We start from the raw sequence: 24396 nt of genomic DNA on the forward strand, positions 1-24396 counted from the left end.
GCAAACAAATCAATCGATTTGAAAATTTAACTATAATTTTTAACTTTAATTATATTGCATAGTTCTTTTGTTATAAATAATTTTCTGGCGATTTTTTCTTTTTACATTTTCTCTTAAAACATACGCCATTTTTGCAAAAATCAACATATCAAAGAAATCCTACGTAGTTCGGTAGCTGTTCTCATATATAATCGAAAATATTTTGGTTTTTAATCCTAAATTAAAAATTGCAAGAGCTGCTGGTCGTTTAGCCCAACAAAAAAGAGGCGTCATCGAAGAAATGCTGCAGAGCCCATATTTTCACTTGAATCACTATACAAAAATTAATTTTTAAAGTTTACTGATTGATCCGTGCGAAAAATTCGCATTCAAACATCAATTTTTATGTAGATTATTAGAAAAATTGAAATTCAACTTTGTTCTGCGCGCCTAACTCCGCTTCAAGTCATCCAAAGTAAATGATCAATAGCTCAAATGAAAGAGCGTTTTTAGACAAAAACGAACACCGTACTTCAATTAGAACCGGAGATAAGAAGCTTCGAGTGGAGAGAAATTCCAGAACAATCACGTTTGAGCATATAACTTAAGAGCGGCGGAAGATAGATGAATCCCAATGCTTGTTGCGTTATCTATGCAAGAACACCTTTCATTTAAAAAAAAATAATGCAACTCAGAATCAAATTCATACATTTTTTAAATATATAGATTAGTTTAAAAATAAAGGCATGCTTTATTCCAAAAATTCCCAAAATATGCCTATTTTTTCTTGCTCTAGAGTGGCCTAACCCTTTAAGAGCGAATTCACCGCGATGTCCTCGATGCTCGTATCGTCGCGAATCACGCACGACGTACACGGGGTCCCTCGTGTTCTCTCGACAGATAACACAGTTCCTCGCCTGTTACACTCTATTTATAGGCAATTTTCAATTCCCGCGACAAGCTATTGTTACTCAGGCTCGTGGCAAGAGTTATCGCGTCGAGCATGCTAGCGGAAATTCTGTATCGAGGTGAAAGTCTGCCGAGCGAATTCCCCATCATCTCTGCTTCGTTTTCACGTCTCGATGCATTTTCGAAAGCTACAGGTGACGAATCAATTTTAGTGCCTTTCCTGTCGGTCGCGATTTCAATCTGAAAGCCTCGCGTCGATGTAAGATTCGGGGAAGAAAGAAACAGAAATTCTCGTCCTTTGAGAATTTTTACCGAGGATACCATTTGCGATTTTCAATGTTACTATTCGCATTCGCGTCGCCCGATCGAGATTATTATTCTTGTCACGTGGTGAAACAATGCTTGCGATTTCCGCGCACCGCCTCGTTAGAATCGTTTAGGAGGCGTTGACGAACGCCTCGATGCGTTCTCTCGCTGATATTATATTCGAAAGTTTTAACAATTTATCGGTGTACCAGGTGTGCTGATCTGATTCTAATTAAAGAGTAACCACTGCTTTAACCGCTTCAAAATTTTGAAATTTTTTTTCGCTTAAAGTATTAATGCTACATATTAATGCAGAAGGATTGTTTTATGGGCCTGGAATCGCAGATTAAAGGTAACTTTCATTTCAATCGTTTCTATTCACGAATAAACAGTAACAAAAATTTTACAAGCGTTTTACTAGGAAATTTTTTAAATCGGTGGGCACTCTAGCTCCGTCAATTTTCAATCAATCTACTTGAATCTTTTTGTAATTTAATCGTCAGATATTTTTTTATTTTTTAAAATATTGATATTTCGATTTTCTGTGAAAGTTTCACTTTCAATCGATGCCATTTTATTAAAAATGCATATTTTTGAAAACGGCTACGTATTTCTTAGCGTTTGGACTGAAAAATCTAATTTATTTGTCTCATTGTTCTAAGTCACATCTAGATTGAGTTATCGTGCCCACCATTTAACCCTTTTTTTTCGAAACGCTTCCGATCATCAGCTGTCGAGTAGCCATTTTTCATATATCAACAAAAAAAAAGATTTCTACTTTAATATATGCATAATAAATTAGTATAATTGGATTTTCATAAACACTACATTTCTTTAAAAAAAATTCCCGAAAAATGCTTAAATTTTGAAGCGGTCAAAGTGGTGTTACAGAGTGATATTTTTGAATAACAGTGATCGACAAGTTGCATCGATTGTGCCCTTTTTTTACCTTGTTTCAATCATTAAACGTAAGAATATTTGTCCGTTCGCTAATTCTTCAGGTATGAAAATATAACAGAAATCAACCCTTATTCGCTCGTTTCCTCTCGATTGTCGTTCACCGTTCAATGAAGAAACAAAAGCGCGTTCTTTCCGGCACGCTGGAGCCAACAGGAATCGATTAACCGCTGGCGTTTCCAATCGTACGCGGGAAAGAATGGAAAAAAAGCGGTTCTGAAAGCAGCAAGAGAACGGCGTTCTCCTAATTTAGCTGACACAATTTTTCTCGGCCTGGTCGTCGCGACGCTGCACGCCGCGTTTCCCTTTTGGTAGCCGTCGTCGCGGCTCGTAGAAGGGGACGTTCGCGTACAGGCAGAGAGTATGGTTCAAATGTCACTCTGGTTTATTTTCGTTTATATATAGAAACGAGAGAGTTCAGCCGGTGTCACTTACCCCTGGCTACCGCGACACTCGGCCTCCCTATCACGATTTTCGAAAAAGAAGCACCGTACTCTGGAGACCCATCATCTCCAGCGAGTGGCGAAAGCTTCGTCCGTCGTTTGCATCGCTTTAACCCTTTTCGCTTCATTTATTTTCCGCCAGCATCCACGTCGCGGCTTCGCCCGCTCTCATAAATAAAAACTTGGAGAATTTGAAGTAATAATTGATGTATTATTTTTGATCAATCATGATCGCACACGGATAGGCAGAATTCAATGATAGTTTCTACAGTTTTTCGAAAATATCTGAAAAACCAAGGCCGAGCGAAAAAGTTGTTCAAAATGTTGATTTCTATAACATATTTAAAAATCATCGAAATCGGAGGTGCCATCTGTAATCTGAATAATTACCTTCACCTCTGAATCTAGATTTGCGTCTTTAGAAATTGATTAGAACAAAAAGAAAATTTTTTTAAAATTAAAAATTATGGATAGGTATTTGTTTATTGTCGCTTCTATCGTTATGAAGTTGTCTTATTATCAGAGCTCTACTATAAACAAATCAGAGATATTTTTTCGCAGCTATTATCATTGCTATGATCGACGCTCTTATCGTTTATCGACGCTTCAACATAAACGTACCCTAAGAGATATTGACGAATCCGTGTAAATAGATTTTAACCCTTTTTACCCTCTTAAGGGTGGAATTTCTAAAAATCCCTTCTTGGTGGGTGCTTATGTCGTGAGAGGAATACACTACCCGAATTTCATGTTTCTGCGTTTCATAACTGCGTTTATCCTTTCTCTTAGATCCTCCATAGAATTTATAGGATTTGAATAAATTCTATCTTTTAAATAACCCCATAAAAAAGTCAAGGGGACTTAAGTCGGGTGAACAGGCTGGCCAACGTATTGATGCATGAAAACAATAAAAAAACGTTATCAGAAATGTTTAGAATGTAATGGAGAAGCGTTTGAGCATTTTCTTTAATAAAGATACTTTTCGAAAATATCTCGGGAACTAATCATTTTTTGCCATGGAACCCTAATAATTTTTTACGTAGAACGAACAGAACAATCGATCTGTGCAACAAAAAATATGCATTTCCATTTAAAGAAATGGTGCAACTGTTAATTGCACATGCACTGTTGCACTTAAATAAAATCTGAGGACCTACGAATTTATCTTTCTTCTTGGAAATTTTTTCGTGTATGCATTTATAACGGAGTTATGATCTGAAACAATTGCGTGGACCACCCTGTAGATAGATTTGGAGTACTATTTTGCTGATTTGAAGCTAGTGCAGCTAGCACCATGGCGTTTCTTTCGAGGAAGGTAATGGTACAGGATGTTTCGAAAGTAACTACATTTTGCAAGATAACAGAAATTATAATAGCTTTTGTGCCTAGGAAGAGGCATTGTGCTCGAAACCGGAAGATTGTCTTAATGCTGGCATTTAAACGGTGTCGCGGTGGCAGTGGCTCTCTATTTTAGGCTCGTCTCCCCTCGATTTACCGTTCATTTCGTAACTGAATATACTTTGCGACCACGGGGTTAGGGTAGAATTACCTAGTACATGATCTTGCATCCGCATCCTCTTCTGTGACACTCGTCTGCGTTACTAAAATCGTTGGATCCCACGCGAAGATTGATAACTGTGGTTTTATCAAGTACAAGTACGAGATCGTTAACCTGCGGTTTATTTTACTCTGGACGACGCACAGTGTGTTAAAACAGCCATCTGACCGAGGAAAACTTAAATTTTTATCATTTTCTGTCTTTGTAAGTTTCTAAATTCCTAATGAGCTTAATTAAGATGTTATTTATCTATAAAAAGTGTTTATATACACAGAAGTATGACTTTTCTATTGTCTTTAAGAATAACATTTTACGGTTAATGTTATTCCTTCTCGTAGACAGTTATATCAATAATTATTTGCTTTGTGTGTCAGAGGTATTGTATAGAAAGGTGCATACTTCAATTTTGTAGTTCAAGGTTTTAAAAGAATTTGACGACTTTGCACTCAAAGAAAGCCAGTTTTTAATTGCACGTATTTTGATTTTTCATGTTTTAGGAATAGGAATCGCGAATTAGTCAAACTTTTGCTATTATCGTGTAGTTTAGGTTCAATTCTTTAGTTACTATAAAAATCAAGTACTACGTTTCGAAACTTTCTTAATAATTTAATTTTGATTTTCGCGGACGCTTTGTTTGGAAAATGGATGGAAGACTTATTACACATGCTTCTGATATTTTCGGATCTTGTAATAAGTAATTTAAAAATTAAAGAAGACAAAGATAGACAATTTCCCAAAGAAGTGTTAGCTTTATTGAAAAATATAAATATTCATAACAATTCCTATACTTCCAATTAATCCAATTAATTTATCGTATAGTAGTTAATTTATTAGTTAATTTATATAATTCAGTATTATTATCAATATATTATTATTTTATTGTTATTCTCATATTAATTTATAAGATATAAATAATTTAGTTTTCATTTAAAATATTTCAAATAAAAGTCTTAATATTTAATAATCTTACTTATCCTTAGTAATTTCTACTCTTAAACTAAAGAATAGGTTTTCGCGTTCAGACGTCTGTTGTAACACACTGTGCGACGTACATATATGTACGTCAATTGATCATTTATTCTTCACGATCGATTTGCATCGCATCAATCTGATGACGATTGAACTTTTTACGCAATTAGAATGTTGTCGACGAGCATTCGGTCACGGTGATTTGATCGTAATGACTCGCAATTAGATGGAATTCATTGGATCTTGCCGCGTGTATGGCTGTACATTGTATCTGCGGAATAATAGACCCCCATTGTTCCTTGGTAACAGGCACGCGAACAAGCAGTACACGAATCTCTGCGACATTGTATGCCGTATGCTGACACCTGTGAATTTGCAAAATCTCATGTAACCGTTCACTCAGCATAGAAATGGTAGAAATAAAAATTCCCTTGCCTTCTGACGCTGCACAAAATTTCTGGATACTTTATCAGTTAATTGCTTAGCACGTTAAATACCATAGGGGTCATCGGTGACCGACCTGGGAAATTACACATGCCTGAATAACTAACGCTTAATCGTTGGGAGACAGAAAATTCCATTCCCTGCGGGAAATAAAATTTTCCGTTTTTAATAATCTATATTTTATTTATTATTAATAGGTTAGTTCCTAATTTATTATTATTTTATTTTTCTATCAAATATATAGCTTGATTCTGCAATCAAAGGCGAGCAAAAGTAAAAAAGAATACCATTAAATTTTTTCTAATTGTAAATGCACAAAGTCACCCGCGTTGCGTAAGTGTGCGCGCAATCCTGCAGATTGAATAAGTTAAGAGAAAGTAATAGAAAGACATTATTTTAAATAATATTGCTATTGTGCAGATAATTTAAAATAGCAAATAGAAATCTTGAAATTTGAAAATTAATTATTCCTATTTTTAATAATTAGAATTTCCATATTTTCATTGTGGCATTCAACGTGTTAGCACCTTGTCTACCTGAATTTTTATGGCATTATTATTTACCCTTTTTTATTTTGCAAATGGTCATTTTACGACGTACATCACAGAGGCTCTCGCAGGTAGTGCTATCAGCAGGCTATATAATTGTCATAAATTAGTAGCTTATCGATACTTAATTTAGTACTACGTCAAACGACCTGTTAAAATGGTAATCTTCTTTTCCCATTTCTAACAATCATCGAATCTCTAAGCTACCTTCTTTCGAGGGGTAATGCAATCTGTATCGTTTTCAACCATCAACTTCGACAAGAGTTTCTACGAAACATTAGAGTAGCATAATGTTTCAGTACTGCCTGCCAGCACGTTTGTTGCGGTCGGTTTTCAACAGCAAAACACGTTGGTAAACGCTGAGCTTAAGATAGCTTATCGCGTTTACGAGTCGAATCATTACTTGACCGCAATGAGATAAAGATCAGGTGTTTCAACTTTATGTGTACGCTGTTCCTCTGAGAAAAATATTATTTACACTCTCCTATTACTATTTCATTCATTTTGCTTGCGTGAATGAAGAGGCATTCACGATTTTTCCATTTGTTTGCCAAGTCTAATGCATTTGCACTCTTCAGCGATCGACAATGCGATCTCACACGTTCGAGGGTCTGCTTCAAATAATTTTCCACCCGTCCAGCTGCCCCCTTAGAATGGAACGAGCGCACCATATTGCATTTGAATTCATAGCTGCACTTTCTGCATTCCCAGACGGCAGCTCTTGTTTCACGCTAGTCATGCGTGCGTGCTGACTTTATTTATGTCGTTCTCGGTGACTTTTTCGCCGACCGGGATACGTTCGTTCCAAAATCAAGCGTAAACCATCTGTACGTCAGGTACAAGGAATTTTTATGCACGCCTTCGGGAGATTGATCGCTCGAGACGAGGTACGGAGATGAACTTTGATCTCATTAGAATGGAAAGTTTAACGATGATCGATGGATCCTTCAGACGCCTATCGTTCGTCTATTTCGGTGAATCCTAAATCCCTGTCTGTGATCGACGAGCTGGTTAATTGAAACTGACAAGCTGCACCGATCGTCGTTAGGGAAAGAATTAGGGTGTTGCGTTCGCACCACTCGTTTGGGAAATGTCAGGGCTGAATGTTTCTTCAGAACTGGTAAATATTTCTGTCGCAATCAGAAATACAAACGCGTCGTTGCTTACGTGGCCAATAAAATTAGAATACTTTAAATGCAATTTTATTTCATGGTCGTTGTTCCATAAACAAGAGGATCGGGTAAAAATATTCTTACTATTTATTAAATCGAGAAGTTTCACGAGAATTCGCAACAAAATATCCGGGAAGTTTTCCTTGAGAGGTTTCTGAACAGCGAACAAAAGTTAGAAAACGTGGAAGACGATTACACGGATTGACAGCGTGTTAAATAGCGTCTTCGAGAAAGCTTCAAGGGGTTATTAACCCTTCGAACTACTTTAGCGATACTTTGCCGCTCTTCCGAACGTGAAATTGAAAATACAAGCCGCTTCCGACGAGAGAGTTTCAGTTGAAACGATACGCGTGCCAGACACGTGTTCGAGCCACTAACCCCGGATTTTTCTACCCCTCTTCCGTAGCACGCGTGTGCTCCTTACCAACTGTTCAACATTGGAAATCTCTTTGTCCATATTTTTCTTTCAATTTTATGAAAAGGAAGCAAACGTGATGAATAGGTACACGGTATTTTAGAATGCTTTCAAGTAAGTCTACCTTTGGATTCTTCTATTTTTATTTTGGGTTTTTTGTGGACATGTTTGAGGGTGACAATAGTCGAATCAATTATAATTCAGACTTACAAAACTGAAATTTTCTAAGGGATCAGGTTATTAATATTTTATGTACCCGAAGCCTATTAAGACATTGTTGACCGAAAATTTTACAATAATAATGTGGGATATTGTAAAAATTTCACAATATTCCATATTATCCTGGGTTTCGAAAATTAAAGTAGTCGATGCAAGTGCAAACTCGTGTTAATAGGATTTTTGACAGTATCAGCTGTTGAAGAAAAAGTAATTAATAACTTTTTGATTGTTACAAATTTACATATAACTCAGTTGAAATAATGAAAGTTGGATGTACTTTAATTAAGAGGAAATTGTTTAATCTTTAGTTATTGTTAATTATAAGGTGGTAGTGCTTATTTTATTTATGGCGGTTTAATAATGTGTTAACATTTTGACGATCCGGGACAAATTAGTCCTAAATTTAATATGCATTTGTAATATTTAATGTTTTTAAAATTTGGAACAGCAAATGACTAGGATGACTTGGCCAGTGAATGGGGATAGTTAAGCTTTTCTTCAGTTTCAAACAAGGATAAAATTAAATGATATTCTAATTTATTAATCAAGCAAGAATTTTTAACAGAATAGGGTTTAAAAATATCTAAAAAAAAATAGAACGGTGCTTGAAATAAATGATACAAATGTAATCAATATCCACTGTGCCAGTAAATGAGCACTTTGTACCCAGTGAATAAAATACTACATTATTGTCCAAACACCGTGGATGAAGCGCATTGACCATATATTCAGAAAATGTTTTTGAAACCATCCACCTATTTTCGGAGCAAAAGTGGCACTACCCGAAGCCACGAAAGAAAATAATAAAGAAATTTCTAAAAATTTCATAGATTCAAAAAACATTGTTCTCATCGTTATCTAAATAAATTTTCCTTTTCTTTTTGAATTTAAAATCATTGTTTCTAATAAAACAGTATTTTTATTATACACGAAAAAAATCAATTTGTTTATTTACTGGTCACTGTTTATTCATTGGATAAATCACCCTACGTTGAGGGTTTTTTAAACACTTTTGTGATCTTTTCAAAATCTTTAGCTGAATACGGGCGGCGTAGTCCTAAATTAAATATGCATTTGTAATATTTAATTTCTATTTTTAATTTTGAATCATACCGAGAAATAATACTTCCTATAATCACGAACCTACAAATAGTATTATAAAATCTAGCCGTACTCAGCTGCAGACTTTTCGAAATTATATGCGGTATTTATTTAAACGTTCAGCCAGCTATCGCCCGTCGCGAAAGTGTTAAGAGAAAGGAGAAGGGTTGAAGCAATCCGAAATCCGTGTTGCGAAGGAATGGTAGCATTTGGAGGACCGGTGAAAAGGGGCAAATGAAGGAGAGAGGGCGCAGAGGAAACGACTCGCGTGCTTTCGTGTGTGGTTTTTTGAGTGTTCCCAAAATATCCTGGTGCCGAGGGGAAAGATAAAGAGGGAGGAAAGAGAGTGCGTTAGAGCAGTAGAAGAGAGAGATGAGATGGGAATGCCAGTCTTCGGTAACTAGTCATCCTAGCAACGTGCCTTCGCGAGTTCTTACCGGTGACAAAGGTCGTCGCTAAAGAGGAAAGACTTAAAAATTAAGAAAAAAAAAGAAGGCAGCTGTGCTCTTTGCAAAAGTATCTGAATTTCCAAGTGGGTGTACTCTTCGAGCAATGTAAAATATTCCTGAGAGATTCCTTAAGAATGCTCAAACGCGAGAAAGTGGTTTTCAGAACGTTTTAGCTCGCCACGTTTCATCGCTCCGGTTCGTGTTTGCGTTCACGGTTAAACGACAGGTGATAAATGGCCGATTTCACGGCGATCGAGGCTTTTCAAAGTAACTAGAATCGATACCGGGACAGAAACGCGAGTAATCCTGCTCCAATATCATCCCGAGCGTAATATTCGAAGTCGATCGAGGAGGGTACAGTCGATGAGCGTCGATCACTATCGAAAGTGTCTCCAAAGATGCCTCTGAAAATTGAAAGTGGCACGTACACGGTGAATCCGGTGGCTAAAAAGAACGTATCAAAGTTTCTGCTTTGGAAGAATTGGCGTAGGAGGTACGGACAAATCATTTTTCTTTAAACTTTGCGATTTCGAAGTGTATCTTTTCCTCGTTTGCATCTCTCTTTAATTTAACGAGACGTTTACCATAACTCAATTTATTCTAACGAGTTCTCGTGACTCGGAGACTGGTCTCAACAAGAGTTTCACTGTTTGCATTAAAGGCATCGTTAAAATGTCGCGACATCTCTTCATTTTCCCTACTCCCTCGAAGCAGTTGCGTAAATCGTGCTCTTTAACGATTTCACCGAGAATTAGTTGATAATGTTCGCCACGAGAGATTCTTCTGACTCCTTGACATTTTCTACAGACCCTGTCTATTCGTTCCCAACTCGTATGCGTTCACATTCATCATCAACGCAGTCGCGATCAAGCATGATTCGATCACCTTGCACTATCTCGGCATATTTCAGCTTTCGCTGCACGGCACACATGCAACGACCTCTTAACACTTTGACTGCCACTCTCGTTCACCTTCGGGTAATTCACTGTGTTGAGGGTGACAATCAATCCCTTGAAAATATCCACCCAAATCTTCTAGAAAACTTTGTCTATCGTTTGAAAATTGTGACTGGTCTTCTATGATATCCGCCTGTACAACTAACAGTCTTGTCTCGTTAACAAAATTGAAAATCGAAAATTGTAAATTGTACGTGAATGTGTATGTCCTGTACGGAAACTGCAACCGCACACGATGTGAAGCACTCAATTAATCCACGCGAGGCCTAATTAACACGAAACAAAAAGCGATCCATTGTACAGTAGCGATTTCTTGTTTCGCACAATCTATCATCTTACCGTCCCTTTAGTACAGGTGTGCGAGTACTCGAATTTCGAGTCAAAGAATGATCGGTCGGTCGAGCCGAGCCGAGCGCTTGAATTTGCCGAATTACTCGAAATCGACGAACTGCTTGAAATCAAAGCGAGCTACTCAAAAAATCGAATATTCGAGCTGAAAATTCATCTTCAAGTAATTCGAAGTTTCGAGTAGCTTACTTTTGTTTCAAACAGTTCGCCGATTTCGAGTAATTCGGCAAATTCAAGCGTTCGGCTCGACTCGAACAATCGAAGTGAATTCAGCTCGGCTTGTAAATTTCGAGTCAAACAATGATCGGTCACTCGAATCGAGCCGCGTGCTTGAATTTGCCGAATTACTCGAAATCGATGAACTATTTGAAACAAAAACGAGCTACTCGAATATTCGAGCTGAAAATTCATCTTCGAGTAGCTCATTTTTGTTTCAAACATTCGTCGATTTCGGATAATTCGGCAAATTCAAGCGCTCGGCTCGGCTCGAACAATCGAATCGAGTTTAGCCCGGCTTGTAAATTACGAGTACTCGCACACCTCTACCCTTTAGTGCATGCGATTCTTCAAAGCGAATCGTACGCGAATCACCCTGAGAGTATTATTCTCTGTATCGATGAATTCTCAAAACTTTCAGCGTGATCCGCGTTCTCGAGCGATACGCACCAGCTTGCACTGCCTCGCGATTGTGCACTTAGCCGACACGGTTCTGTAATCAGCGTGCAAATAGCGTCGGGTTAATTCGAGCGAAATAATGAAGTTGGTAATTAGAAAACGATTGCAAGGAACGATACACCCGGCAGAGCTTCGTGTCTTGTTCGCTATTTGCAGGCACGTGAATATGCGTTGTAATAAAAAGTAGACTTTATGTTAAGAGAAGAAAACGTGGAAGCTCGTGCTGTATACTAACAGCAACGTCGATTTATTACGTCCGTCTCGTCTGCGTTCTGCCACCGGTCGAATCGTAAAATTAGATCCCAACGGGATCAGTTCGCCGGTCGGTTATTTGCTTTTCAAAGTCCCGGGACCGATTTTATTCCCTGATTCGCGTCGATAAAATTCGTTTACTTAGTCAACCGAGAAAAATGATGGAGCATAAATTTTCGTTAAATAATCGAGCGATCGTTTCGTTCGATTTTTAGATTCATCACGGTGAAACGAAGCGTGAAACAATCATTCCGGATCACTTTTACGAGATCTAACTCGTTTTAATCGCGATTCGATGATGTTGAAGTCGAAGTTCCCGAGTTAATGATCGCTTTATCGTTAATTAAAGGGTACGGTGAAAGTAGAGATTGATTCGCTTACAAAGTAGCGCCAGCTTCCACCTAGTATTACCGATGCTCTGGAACTGTTAAAAGAAATTGATTCCGCCTATTGATTCGGTTCCCAACAAAACAGCTGGAACCACTCGAACTGAATGATAATTCGTTCCGCTTTCTCGTGGCATTGATAATTTACCCGTTGGAAAATACAGAAAATTGCTCGTTCGATAATTGCCAATGAATCGGTCGTGATTTATGGTTGTAACATCCAAGTTTATAGGCTGAAAGAATCGAGTTCCAGAGCATCGAAGCATTAAATGAAAATGATTTTTAATTATTCGAAAAAAGAGATGGGAAAGGAAAAAGAAATGAGATCGCGGGACAAAACGAAACGAAACGAAAAATCAACAGTGTGCACGAGGATCGCGGGGAGGAGGATCGTGGACGAGCTACCGGACAAACACGCGGCGGTGGCGGCGAGGTAGCGGGCTTGGAGGACATTGGCGATTGCTGCGCCGCGACGCTGACGCCGTCGGTCCCCGGCACCGGCGGCATCAGGTCGAATCGCCGCACAAGGCCGGTCTCCCTTGCGGTTCAACCTCTTAATTACCGTCGTCTCGATCCGGACCCGAAAATCCCAACCGGCGTCGTCACCAGACATCATCCTAACATGACTAGCCAGGAGAGCATCGGCAGCTGCAGTCTGGACGTCGACCAATCCGCGTCCGACCGATCAGGTTGGCTATCTCGATGTCTACCGTTTTGCCCCGGCTATAATCTGTTCTCTATGCTTTTTGCCGCGAATAGATAATAAGAAACTAAACGCTAATTAGCTCTAGAATCTAGTAATCGAAAGAGATACAGTTCCGTGTTTCATCGCCCCCAAAATAGGACAATATATACAGGATGTTAAAAAATTCCTGAAGACCTCTACACCGTTAAATAGATCACGAAAAATTGAAACGAAAAGTTCTTTAGCACTTTTCGATAGGATCAGTAGTTTAGCCACATTTGGTTGTTGAAAATTGACCAATCAGCGCGCAGCTTGAGTGGCATGACCCGCGGAGTAGGGGACTAGCCTCTTCTGCCGCCACTGAGCGACGCCGAGAGTCGAGAGCCGAGCCACTCCTACTCATTCAAGCTGCGCGCTGATTGGTCAATTTTCAACAACCAAATGTGGCTAAACTACTGATCCCATCAAAAAATGCTACAGGACTTTTCGCTTCGATTTTTCGTGATCTATCCAACGGTGTAAAGGTCTTCGGGGAATTTTCTAACACCCTGTATATATTCTGAAAGGTCTCGATGAATCCTGTCGAATGAGTCTAATCTCAGGTTGCGCAAATGAAAAAATTAACTTAACCTAATTAAATCGAGAGAGGAAATGCGATTGAGCCTTAGGTCTTACAATTAGCTTAAGGTCTCCCGATCTCGCTGTCGAAGAACCTATGCGCCACTCAACCGCTATTATAAATAGGAACTTTAAACTTCCTTTGAAGTAAAAAATACAAAAATTCAACCTGTTATATCTTTTTCATTATTCGTGTGCGCAACCTGGGACTAGGCTCATTCGACAAGACCCGCCGAGATCTATCAGGGGACATATTCTAATTTTGGTTCTACGGGCGGTGAGACATGGAACTGCAGCCATCGAAAGATGTCAACTGCAACTTTAACCTTCTTTTTTAGTTAGAACTCGTAAAGTTAAGGTTAAGAGTAGGAATGCCGAGGTCGTTGTTGACCTTCCACTTGGACGAATTTTAGCCGGGACGATCTTGGAACGTTCAAGGTCACCGGTTCCCTCCACCGTTTCTGTGGAACGTTTCTTTTTGCTCCGGTCTCGGTGCCGATCGAATTTAGATCGTCGACGAGTGCAGCAAGTGCAGGGCACGGTTTCTTTTCTATCCTCGGTGCCAAGAAGACCAGAGGAGATGCAGAGAGAGGCGATCTTCTCTTTTGCTCCGCCACTCGGCCAGCCTCTTGCCATTCCAGGGTTATTCCTGTGTCGGGTTTCGAACGAGCACGTTTCAAACTTTCTAACGTATCGTCCTCTTAACACTCTAGCCGGTTCGATTATTCCCCGGGAACACGGTTTCGTTCCGTCAAGCTTTCTGGTTAACCTTATTCATGGGATTCGTGCTTAAGTGTATCCGTTTCGATCCGTGAGTGCGGCATACGACGACGCGAAGGTTGCAGTCAACATTGCGTGCTTTTCAAATTTCCATATCACAGGCTAGCGCTCTTTCTCGTGCATAAATTTAGGGACGCGAGAAACAGGGTCAGTCGGAATGTAGGACGAAAGCCGTGTGCTTTCAATAGAAGCTTCTAATTTCCAGAGAACACTGTAGATAGCATCTCGAAGAAGACGTTGCACAGTTTGAACTTGTCTTGCAACGGTGATTCGGTATCCTCGCCAGGCAATCTAACGAACGGAAGCAGCGAAACGCTGCAGAAATCCCATCTGAGCCCGGATGAGAAGTTGAACGTCAGCAATGGTCATCGAGACAGCCCAGAGCCAGAGCAGCTGACAGTGAAGAAACCGAGTTACTTGGGCCTAGCTTGCAGCATCAGCGGTTATTCGGGGATCAACAGATACGACAGCAAGTTGAGGGAAGGGTTTCGATCGAGGGACAGTAGCCCTGGGACCAGGCTGATCGACAGAGACACCAGTCCAGCAGGTTTTAGGTAGAAATTTCCTCTTCGACTTATTTTCATCTGAAAGATGAAAATTTGTCAGATTCGATTAAAAATATTCATTTGCAGATCGAACGAACAGCTGAACGTGCCAGCGCACCCTTATCCGCCTAAGAGTCAATCGATCTCACCCTTAGCGATGGAGAGGCAAAACGGTTTCTCGAATGGCTTGAAGGAGGAGTGTAAACTGGAGACGTACAGAGAATCGAGAACTTCGATCAGCATATGTCAAGGGTATTCCGAAGTCGACAAGGGTGTGATGCATTCGACGTTCACCGAAGTCAGCCCCATTCGACCCAACACCCCGACGAAACGCACCCCTGGAGTGTCGCAGATCCTGTCTTGTAGCCAACAAAATAAATCATTCTCCTCGCGTTTCTCGGCTTCGTCGCCGAAACAAGTTGCGTCTAATCGTGAGTAGCCTAGTAATATCGCGGCGGCCTTTAACCTGTTAATCAGCCGTCTTTCTCAACACCTTTCTCTCTTAATTACAGTATCGAACGCTTCGTTCAGCGATACGAGCATATTGAACGGCTCGAACGTCGAGGTGGAGAGCCAAGTATTGAACAACAGTTCGAGCAGCGAGAAATCGTTCATTCAGCAACGAGTGGAACGGCTTTACGGACCTGGGGCACTCGCCCAGGGGTTCTTCTACAAACGCAGCACCAGCAGGCTGAACACCAGCGAGAATAGTTTCAATAATTCCGGCAACAACAACGACGCGACGGCGGACAATGCGAATACGGAGGAATCTTTGAAGAATCTACCAGTGTTGAGACACTTGAGACCCGAATTTCGGGCTCAGCTTCCGGTGGTCAGCCCAAGAAGACCCACTGATGGTTCTGAACAAGTTCTGAAACCTCTCCAAAGGTATGTACTCGAAGATACAGTTAATAACAATCTTAAGTGGTTAGGCTACTCTAGAGCAAGAAAAAATTGACATATTTTGGGAATTTTTGGGATAAATCCAAATTCTGTAAGCATGCCTTTATTTGCAACTAATAAACTTTAAAATCTTTTGCCATATTTTTAAGACATCAAGGCACCTTTTAAGCAAAAAAAATTTCAATTTTTTCAAAATTCTAGAGTGGCCTAACCCCTTAAAGTGAAACGGTGGTACAGTTACGGTTTTCTGCTTCCCAGGGTAACGCCGGTGTCACGGAAAGTCGAGCAGAAAGCAAAAATACCAACGGCTTCGAATTTAGACGGAAATATCGCGGAGAGCGGTGCACAGAAGCTTAATTCTAGCGTGACCAGCATCCCAGACCAGCAGCCGGCTGCACCAAAAGTAGTCTTACCTGTCTTGGAACCGAGCGCTAGTTCGACGAACGTGGCGAAACAGGTTCAAGAGGCGGAGAAAACGGTCGAGGAGAAAAATGGACATTACTTTATGAAGGTAAGCGTCGATTGAAAAATAAAGGAACGCGATAGGAAACTGTCTATTCATGTTCGAACGTGCGAATTGTTCCAGCTGTTGAAACAGGAGACGGACAGGCTTCTGTTGTTGGCTGCGTCGGCGGAAGCGGAGTTGGCCAGCGGCGATACCGTCGCACTTCCGGAAGAGGCAGCCGGAAAACTGCGCTCGGCTGCGGGCAAAGCCAGGTTACTGGCTTCCCAGAAAATGCAACAGTTCGAGGGATTGTGTCAGAAAAATATTGTAAGTCTTCGGGGCAGCGTTCTGCTAATAAGATTAACACTAGATTTACAGACATTGACTATACACCATTTTTTACTGAAATCCGTCTTTTTGACGGGTATATTAGAATGCAATTTTTCTGTAAATTATTTATTTAAAATCTATAGATTTTTATTTACTGTTGTCTTCAATACATTGTTTACATGTAAACTCTATCTTGGATGTACACTTTCCACATACATACTTGTTACATTTATTTGTATAGGATGACGGTGGAAAAATTATGGCGTTTCGTCTCGGGAACCGTCCACTAGAACTCAGTGGGGCTGACGTGGACGGTCCCTACCCCAGACACCTGGGTTCTATATTTACAATTGTGAACAATCATTCAAACTTATTTGCTCGTGTATTTATTGCACAATAATTGATCTATTTAAATTGACTGATTTTCGTAAAAATAGGTATGCAACATCGAGAAATAATAAAATATAGATGTTCCAGTGAAACCGAGTAGAAACATATGTTTGTTGCATTATATCATTAAAAACCAATATACATTGTCTAAAGAATAATATTTACATGTTCAGAATTTTAAAGCATAAAATCGAAAACCCGTCAAATTGACGGGTTCCGTAAATCTAGTGTTATCAATAGGCTGGTAGTTGCTTCCAGGGAGTTAGACATTTATCAAGGTTTTCCAGGTCTTGAAAATTTCCAAGAGTATCTAATTTTTACGACACGTGGATTGCACACGTTTTGCATCTCCGTTTCAGAATCAGGTTCCAGGGGAAGAATTTCCAACGACGAACGAGGATCTGGCCGGCTTCTGGGACATGGTGATGCTGCAGGTGGTCCAAGTAAACGAGCTGTTCAACCAGATCGAAAAATTACGAAATTCCCAGTGGCAAGAGGTATGTTCAGTTTCTCAGACACCTCCTTCTTCCTCGAAGCCTTCGAAAAGAAAGATTCCCTCGAAAGAAAATACCGGTGATATAAAACCAGTTAAACCTTCCTGTAGATCATCGTCTCACTCTGTTAGCGATAAACGTGTACGATTCGAAACTTCGACGCTTTACGGATCAGAAGAATCCATTTGCGAAACGAAACGCTCGTCTCGTTCCACCGAACAATTACCCCTCGAGGCTCGTTTGTGCGACGACGCGTTTCAAGTATTAACCAGTTCCCCGAATTTCCAAGAAAACGAACCGCGATCGATGGAAAACGACGTTGAACGTAAAGACAGCAACCCGTTCCTATCCGAGTCTCCCGAAGATGATTTCCCAATTAATCATTGCACTTCTTACGTCGTGAATTATGTCCATACTTTGAATTCCGATATAAATGCCTTTCGTTTCGAGAAATCAAGACACCCATCCAGCAATTTCTTCTCTCGCAGAGACGTTTTTGAAAATGATATCGTTTCGAGAAGAAAATTATCAAACGTGCAGGTGTTATTTAAAAAGGAAACTGATAAAACTCAATCGCGAAATGATAAGAAAGTGCAAGAAATTTCTGAAAGACTGACGGAGAACATTCAGAGGCTGATAAAAGAGGAGAAGCGGAATAAATTCAATTTTGAAAATTATAATTCTTCGCATAGGAGAGATTTATCTGTTGGAAAAAGAAAGGAAAATGGTCGAACGAAAGCCAAATCTTGCAGCCCAGTTGCAAGGAATTCCAGTCGTGAAGTCGAGACTGGAAAATGTCGAAGAACGAGATCGAGAACTCCGGAGAAGAAACCTCCAGGAAATGATCCAATTAAATCAACTGTTAATCAACAAAAATCTCGCGATAAAAGGAAGGAGGAGAAAGTTCCTGTCTCTCGAAAGAATAACAATTTCCTTTCCCCGTCTCGTAAAGGGAACGCTAAAAATCGTGGATACAGTGTTACATTTCTAGACGAAGTGAAAAACCCAAGAAAATCGATCAGTGATGTTGAAAAATGTACGAAATCCTTAAAATCAAAAAGCACGTTACTTGAAAATTCAAAGAAGAAACTGCCTCGATCGAGCAACGAAAAATCAGTCAAGAAAGAGAATCTGAGTAAAAACGTCTCTAAAACTAATCAAAACTTGTCTGTTTCCAGCGAAACATGGTCGAATATTGACTCTATCGAAAATAGACATAAACCATATAAAAAAGTAGACATGCCTGAAGAAAACTGTACTTTCCGTGGAACGTGGAGCGTGAAGAAGCTAAAGCAAATAAAAGAACCATCGAAGACATGCAAAGAAGACAGAAACACCTCCTCTGAGACGTTCGACAGCGTTGGTTGGCGATTGAGCGACTCGAAACCTTTTATCCCTTTATCTCCAGAAACTCTTCGACAATTGAGGCAAGTGTACAACGCTGAGAATCAGTCTCACAATTCTGCGGTGGCAAACGGATCAGAAAAGTTGGCGCGAATGAAGGTCTACGAAAAGAAAAGGAAACACGTCCTGAAGATCCACGAAGAAGAATTTTCCAAGAAGCTCGTTTCTCGAGGAACAGACTCTCCCGAGAAAGAAATCAATGTCCAGGATATAAAATCCTTGAATCTCTGCGACGAAACGACAGCCATGAGCGACACAGGGGATCTTCTGAACGAGAACCAGGATTTTTCTGTTCAGTGCTTCCTCCCGTCCGATTGTCGTGCATTATGTAACGAGCATACGAGCACTCTTGTCATAAATAATATAACAAATAATATCACGAATTGGTCGGAGAAGGAGACGGAGATCGGGAATTTCCTGTCCTCTTTGATGTCTTCTTTGAGCGCTGAGATCGTTCGGTCCGCTGGAATATCTAGAAACGAGGATTCAAAGGTGAAGAATCGCACGAACATCAAGAAGCTGAGCTACGATTTGATCGCGGAGAAGATTAATTCTTCAAATGTAAACGCGAGCCTCGTCATGGATATTTCTCAACACGTTCGTTCGGACTTCACCGTTCCATTGCGCGGTCGTAAAAACGTCGGATCGAAGGATTTCGACAAATATTTACCGTTGAAGAGGAAGATGAACGTGGTCCGTTACCTGGAGGACCTGAAATACATGCAATTGTTTCCGGAAAACGTCGAAGTTCCATCGGACAGCAAAAGTCCACTTGTCAAAATGAAACACGTTTGCGCGTTCCTGAAATCAAATCGCAATTTTTGTCGATTATCTTTGTATTTGTACATGTACGGTATTCTGAGTCTTGTTCTATTGTTCCTGAAAATGAAGTCGGGACATCTGGGACTGCTGGATCCCAGGGTTTTGTACAATTTGTAATAAAATTATCAGAGATTGATGGAATGTATACTTCTTGCATTTGTGAAATAAAATTGTTCTTTCGGTGCGCGTACTTTAAGTCTGCCTACCCTGTTTGTGAAAAGTGTGAATGGAGATAGAAGAGAGCTGTATGTGGAAAGTTTGAAGCGGATCCTTTCAACCCAAGTACGTTTCCTTCATTTTAATTCCTGAAAAGCGACGTTCCAGAATTCCTTTTACCATGGAGAGTCTACACCAGTGTTTTCCAACCTTTTTTGTACCATGCCCCACTTAAGCCTTTCTAAAATTCTTGTACCCCCTATGTAACGTAAACATAATTTTTAATATTCAAAAATTGAATTGTTCACTGAAGAAACTTAAATGATAGGTTTCACAAAGAAATCGCTAGAGAATTGTTGAGGAAACACAGTAAGTATAATGGAGAACCGAAATTTAAGTAGGAAATAATTTTAATGACAGATTTTTTTATATTATTTTAATTATTAGTAATTATTAACTTAAACTCTGGACAAGTCCATTTTCGAATTGCCCCCCTGTGGGTCATGGACCTCACATTGGGAAACACTGGTCTACACCTTATCTGAATCATCCTGTAAACAGAAGACCACTTTCCAAATGCGCGCTGTTATCGAACCAGTTCGCTTTCTAATCATTCGTCTCGATTCTTTTTCAGACGGTGCCGGAGAAGAAGAAGACAGCCGCGGCTCCGCAAAACGGTAGCACGACGAAACGTCGTGTCACGCCTGTTCACAAAGTAAAATCGACGGCGAACAGCGAGGCGAACAAAAAAGCTCGGGAAGCTCGCGAGCAGGCTCGAAGGCAATTAATCGAGGAACGAAGGCGGGCGATGCGGTCGAACGCGCAAAATTCCGAGAACACCGTCAAGATTTTCGCTCCGGACACGTAACGATAAGAAAAAGAGAGGAAATAATGGCAGGGAATCAAACGCCTCGAGCCAAATCAAAGCACGATAATCTTTAACGCGTTTCCTTTTCTCAAACGGCTCGATTATTCAGCTGTCTGGTGCATAATTAATAAAAGCTTTTGTGAACCGATCGTATTCGATCGGTGATGCTCATCGTATTTTACGACGATTAAATAAAAAAAAAAATACTCGCGTTGTGAAAAGAGAACGGACGCGATTTCGCCCACGGTTTTTCGCGTCTGGTCGCCCGCAGATTACGCGTCAGACGATTTCGTAGGAAGTTGATTATAAAGAATCGCTGATTATGCTTCGGCCATGATCAAGCTCCCTTTAATACGGTCGATAGAACGGACAGTTTTGCCTACATCGATGCAATAAGGTGATCGAAGCAAGATTTTTTTAGCAGTTTACAATTTTAATTAAGGTACGTTCTAACGTTTCTACGCACCCTTCGTTTCCCTTCGATTTTACACGCTGTGATGTTTCGTGCTAATCTTGTTACGTTTTATATCGATTTACGGTGTCGTTCGATTTCTACGATATTTAATGATTTCAAACGTTTTGGGCATTCTCAAGCTCGTGTTTCGCGTTTCTTTTTTTGCAAGTTAATCACGACGAGTTTTAATGTTTGACGATGGAATGGATTTATTCGATGTGGTTAAAAATAATGGCTCAGAGACTGCCTTTTGTCTATAGAAATTATGTTTTTTCATTTTAATAAGAAGTTACTCGCGTAGAGCTATCGGATCGTATTTCTATATCGCGTTTCATCGAGTAACTTATATTTATACGATGACGTATTGTATAGAGAAGAAATTGCAAGAGGATATTAATGATCAGCAGGATGATAGAGGAGTCTATACTTGATGCCACGAGAGTCCATAACTAACGACGCCCAGGTTGGAGGATGGTGGGGGAACGCAGCGAGCTCTCCGCCAATCGGTTTCCACTTCGTCTGGGAGTATCGCCAATCAGAGCGACGATGCGCAGAAAAGAACGAAAACTGGTCTTATCGTAGTTATGGACTCTCGTGACATCAAATATATATTAGTCACACGTTAGAAGGTTAAAAGAAAGAATCGCCTAGATCCAAAGAAGACCGTGCAGATTTTTGTTTCGCCGTTCTTCTTGAACTAGGCAACATCGTCACGTAGTTTATTTTAAACTTATATGTATATAATTTTTTTTTAAATATCGTGCTCGCCTAAAAGTTCCGTTCAAGAACGATTGAGATTGAAAGAGGATCGTGAGTTGCGGGTCAAACCAGAATGATTCCTATTATTTTAATTATCCATATCGTTTCTAATAACGCCTTATTATTACTCTTTTAATACCCCGATCGTATTATTTTAATCGTATTAACACACCTGAAACGAGACACGTTTGTCGAAACTGACATTCCCGTAGAAAGCGACGGTCTCGAGGCACCCTCCCTGGTAGTTTTTCATAATTCTCACTTAAGTTTAAGGTGTAATTAGAGCTCGTCCAACCAAATAACATTAATTAAGTAACTCTCAAGCGCGCAGAATGACGCGTTATCCATTACACGTGTGCTGGCGATTGTATTTTTATTTTATTACTTGCGCGTTGAAATCAATGAAAATGAAATGAAAAGAAAAATAATTCACGAAGCGTCGTTCCGCTCGAGTTGAGGCAGGATGACGCGTGTCAGGCCGCGTTATTTATTGACTGTTGATTCCCTTGGTGCCTTGATTATTTATACGTGTGTACATACATAAATCGACTGACAACCGCGACGCTTGGACGCTTGATTATCGCGTCGTGTCACTCTCGATCGCCTGGGTCACATTCGAGTCACCGACAAACGTTTCGTCCACGTTATTTTCATTGCTGCTACTTTACTGACACAGTTTGATAATCTGAATCAATTATTCTTTTCCTTCATTCTTGTTTATTGTACCACTGGAACTTGCGATTTGCGTGCTGGAATTTCGTGGAAGCCTTTGATCTTCGACGATTGATTTATGACTCAATCGAAGTAATAAGTAATAAATCAGTGAAACGTTGTCAATGAAACTTTTGCCCCTGATTCTAATGTAACCCTGGTCGTGCATCGATCGAAGAACGAACATCGATAAATGAGAATAAAATGATGGCTCTTTATCACGTTGACTGCCATGTAACCCATATTTAAGTGGCATCTGAATTTCCATAGAAAACCATTACCCATATTATTAGAAATTAGTTGATTTTTCTGATTAGAAATATTTCTATTAGGCATTTGAAATGATGGCTAATTGGGATAATGAAATATTCTAAGATTTATTAAAATCATTAAAATACTGTAATGAAATTTTCACTAACGTTTGCGTAGCAGTCGACGTCTTAAGAACTTTCTCTATAATTTTGATGATACAGATACTAAGTGATTTTGTTCTCATTTATCAATTTCTGCCTAATTAGGTTCGATCGTAGGGAATGAACGCGCGGGAGTAGCAATTAATTTTTCTCTTTCTTATTTTAATGCAGCAATCGTGTGACTGTACATAAGCGTGATAGAACAATGTATGGCTGTAACGGTGTAATTTTTTCCGAAGTCGAGATATGTATATGTAGGTGTGTAGATTGGCCAGAAAAACACAGTCCACGTATCGTAATTTAGTTGCTCCTTATCTTTCCTTTCATCGTGCTAAGTTAATCCACTTCTCACCTGTATATTACGCGTCCAGGTGTTCGCCTTAATCCCGCACGTAGTAATTTATATTCAGAACAGTGTCCCCTTAGCATCCGTGCCGCCTTTACGACACCATTTTCAAGATTTCGATCCAAAGCAGCGTATTACGAGGGTGATCGTCGTGAACCACGATCGTGTTTCAATTCTTCGAAACATTTATCACACGATTATGTTGTTACTTTAAGAAACGAACGATCTGTTTTTTTGCGTTGCGTGAGAAACGAGATCGGAACTGGCCGAGAACGGCAGAAAGCGCAAATTTTTTTACTTATCCTTCGAACGTTTCGACGTCAATCAGTCGCGTTACACGTCGAACGTTCCTATTCTTTTTTTATGCGGACACATAAACAGTTACGATTATTTATTTATTAGATACTAGTAAGCTGTCCATACACTTGTTCTCAGTGAATTAATAAAAAATGAAGAAAAACATGGATTTTCGTCAATGGTAAATCGAGAGGATTAACCCTTTCGTTACGACGAAGAAAAATTTCAATCCGGACCATTTTTCAAAAAGTTTCCTGACCCCTGCCCTGCATAATCATGCCAGCATCACGTCCCACTTCGTACCAAAATTATTATTGTTTAACTGGGTGATGCGTTAAGAAAATACTATGAAGTTCTACGTTAGATAATTGACATTAATTGATCGATTATTATTATCATCTTTTACCAGTGGCTAAAATTAGTGAGGGTGCTGCTCCAGAAAATTTTTAGCCTTGGTTTTAAAAAACTGGCACTAGGGGAGCAACAGTGCTCTGTCTACTGCGCAGCCTCGCGCGCAGCTTCCTATGTGCGCATGCGCATGCTGGAACTGTGAAGCGCACAGTTCCATACAAAGATTTTTGTATCTTTTTCATAAACTGGGGGATGACTACTGACATTAAGCTTAAGGATTATATATTGTACAAGTATAAAGAAAGAATTAAAGAAAAAAGGACTCATTATATTAAATGTTAACGATAATATCAAGTGGAAATAGGGGGTGCTGCAGTTCCATTGTGCCTATATGCGAGTCGCCACTGTCTCTTACAACAGTTTATAACAATTATTGTTTCGATTAAAATATTTTTGATATTTAATTACAATATAGCCACAATGTGAGATAATTAATTTTGTTATTTAAAAAATTACGGATTATTCTGTTCATTTCAAAG

General features: G+C 39.7%; 1 protein-coding gene across 9 annotated transcripts in view; it reads left to right on the plus strand.

Annotated features, from left to right (window-relative positions):
* The window catches only part of LOC114876837, a 40757-nt gene extending 17082 nt beyond the window's left edge, over positions 1-23675 (plus strand). For 6 of the 9 annotated variants that reach the window (XM_029188690.2, XM_029188693.2, XM_029188696.2 and 3 more), the window contains 8 exons: positions 12387-12775; positions 14375-14723; positions 14802-15145; positions 15227-15602; positions 15876-16128; positions 16204-16389; positions 17142-17279; positions 20293-23675. In XM_029188690.2, the coding sequence (XP_029044523.2) occupies positions 12387-12775; positions 14375-14723; positions 14802-15145; positions 15227-15602; positions 15876-16128; positions 16204-16389; positions 17142-17279; positions 20293-20526 (2269 nt within the window). In that variant the 3' untranslated portion in view covers positions 20527-23675. Of the gene's footprint in view, positions 1-12386; positions 12776-14374; positions 14724-14801; positions 15146-15226; positions 15603-15875; positions 16129-16203; positions 16390-17141; positions 17280-17386; positions 17526-20292 lie in introns of those variants that run through there. The other 3 variants (XM_029188699.2, XM_029188700.2, XM_029188698.2) reach the window with 3 other exon arrangements.
* Positions 23676-24396: the final 721 nt, after the last annotated feature.

This window comes from Osmia bicornis, chromosome 14 (genome assembly GCF_907164935.1).
Source record: "Osmia bicornis bicornis chromosome 14, iOsmBic2.1, whole genome shotgun sequence".
In the NCBI taxonomy this organism is placed as follows: Eukaryota; Metazoa; Arthropoda; class Insecta; order Hymenoptera; family Megachilidae; genus Osmia; species Osmia bicornis.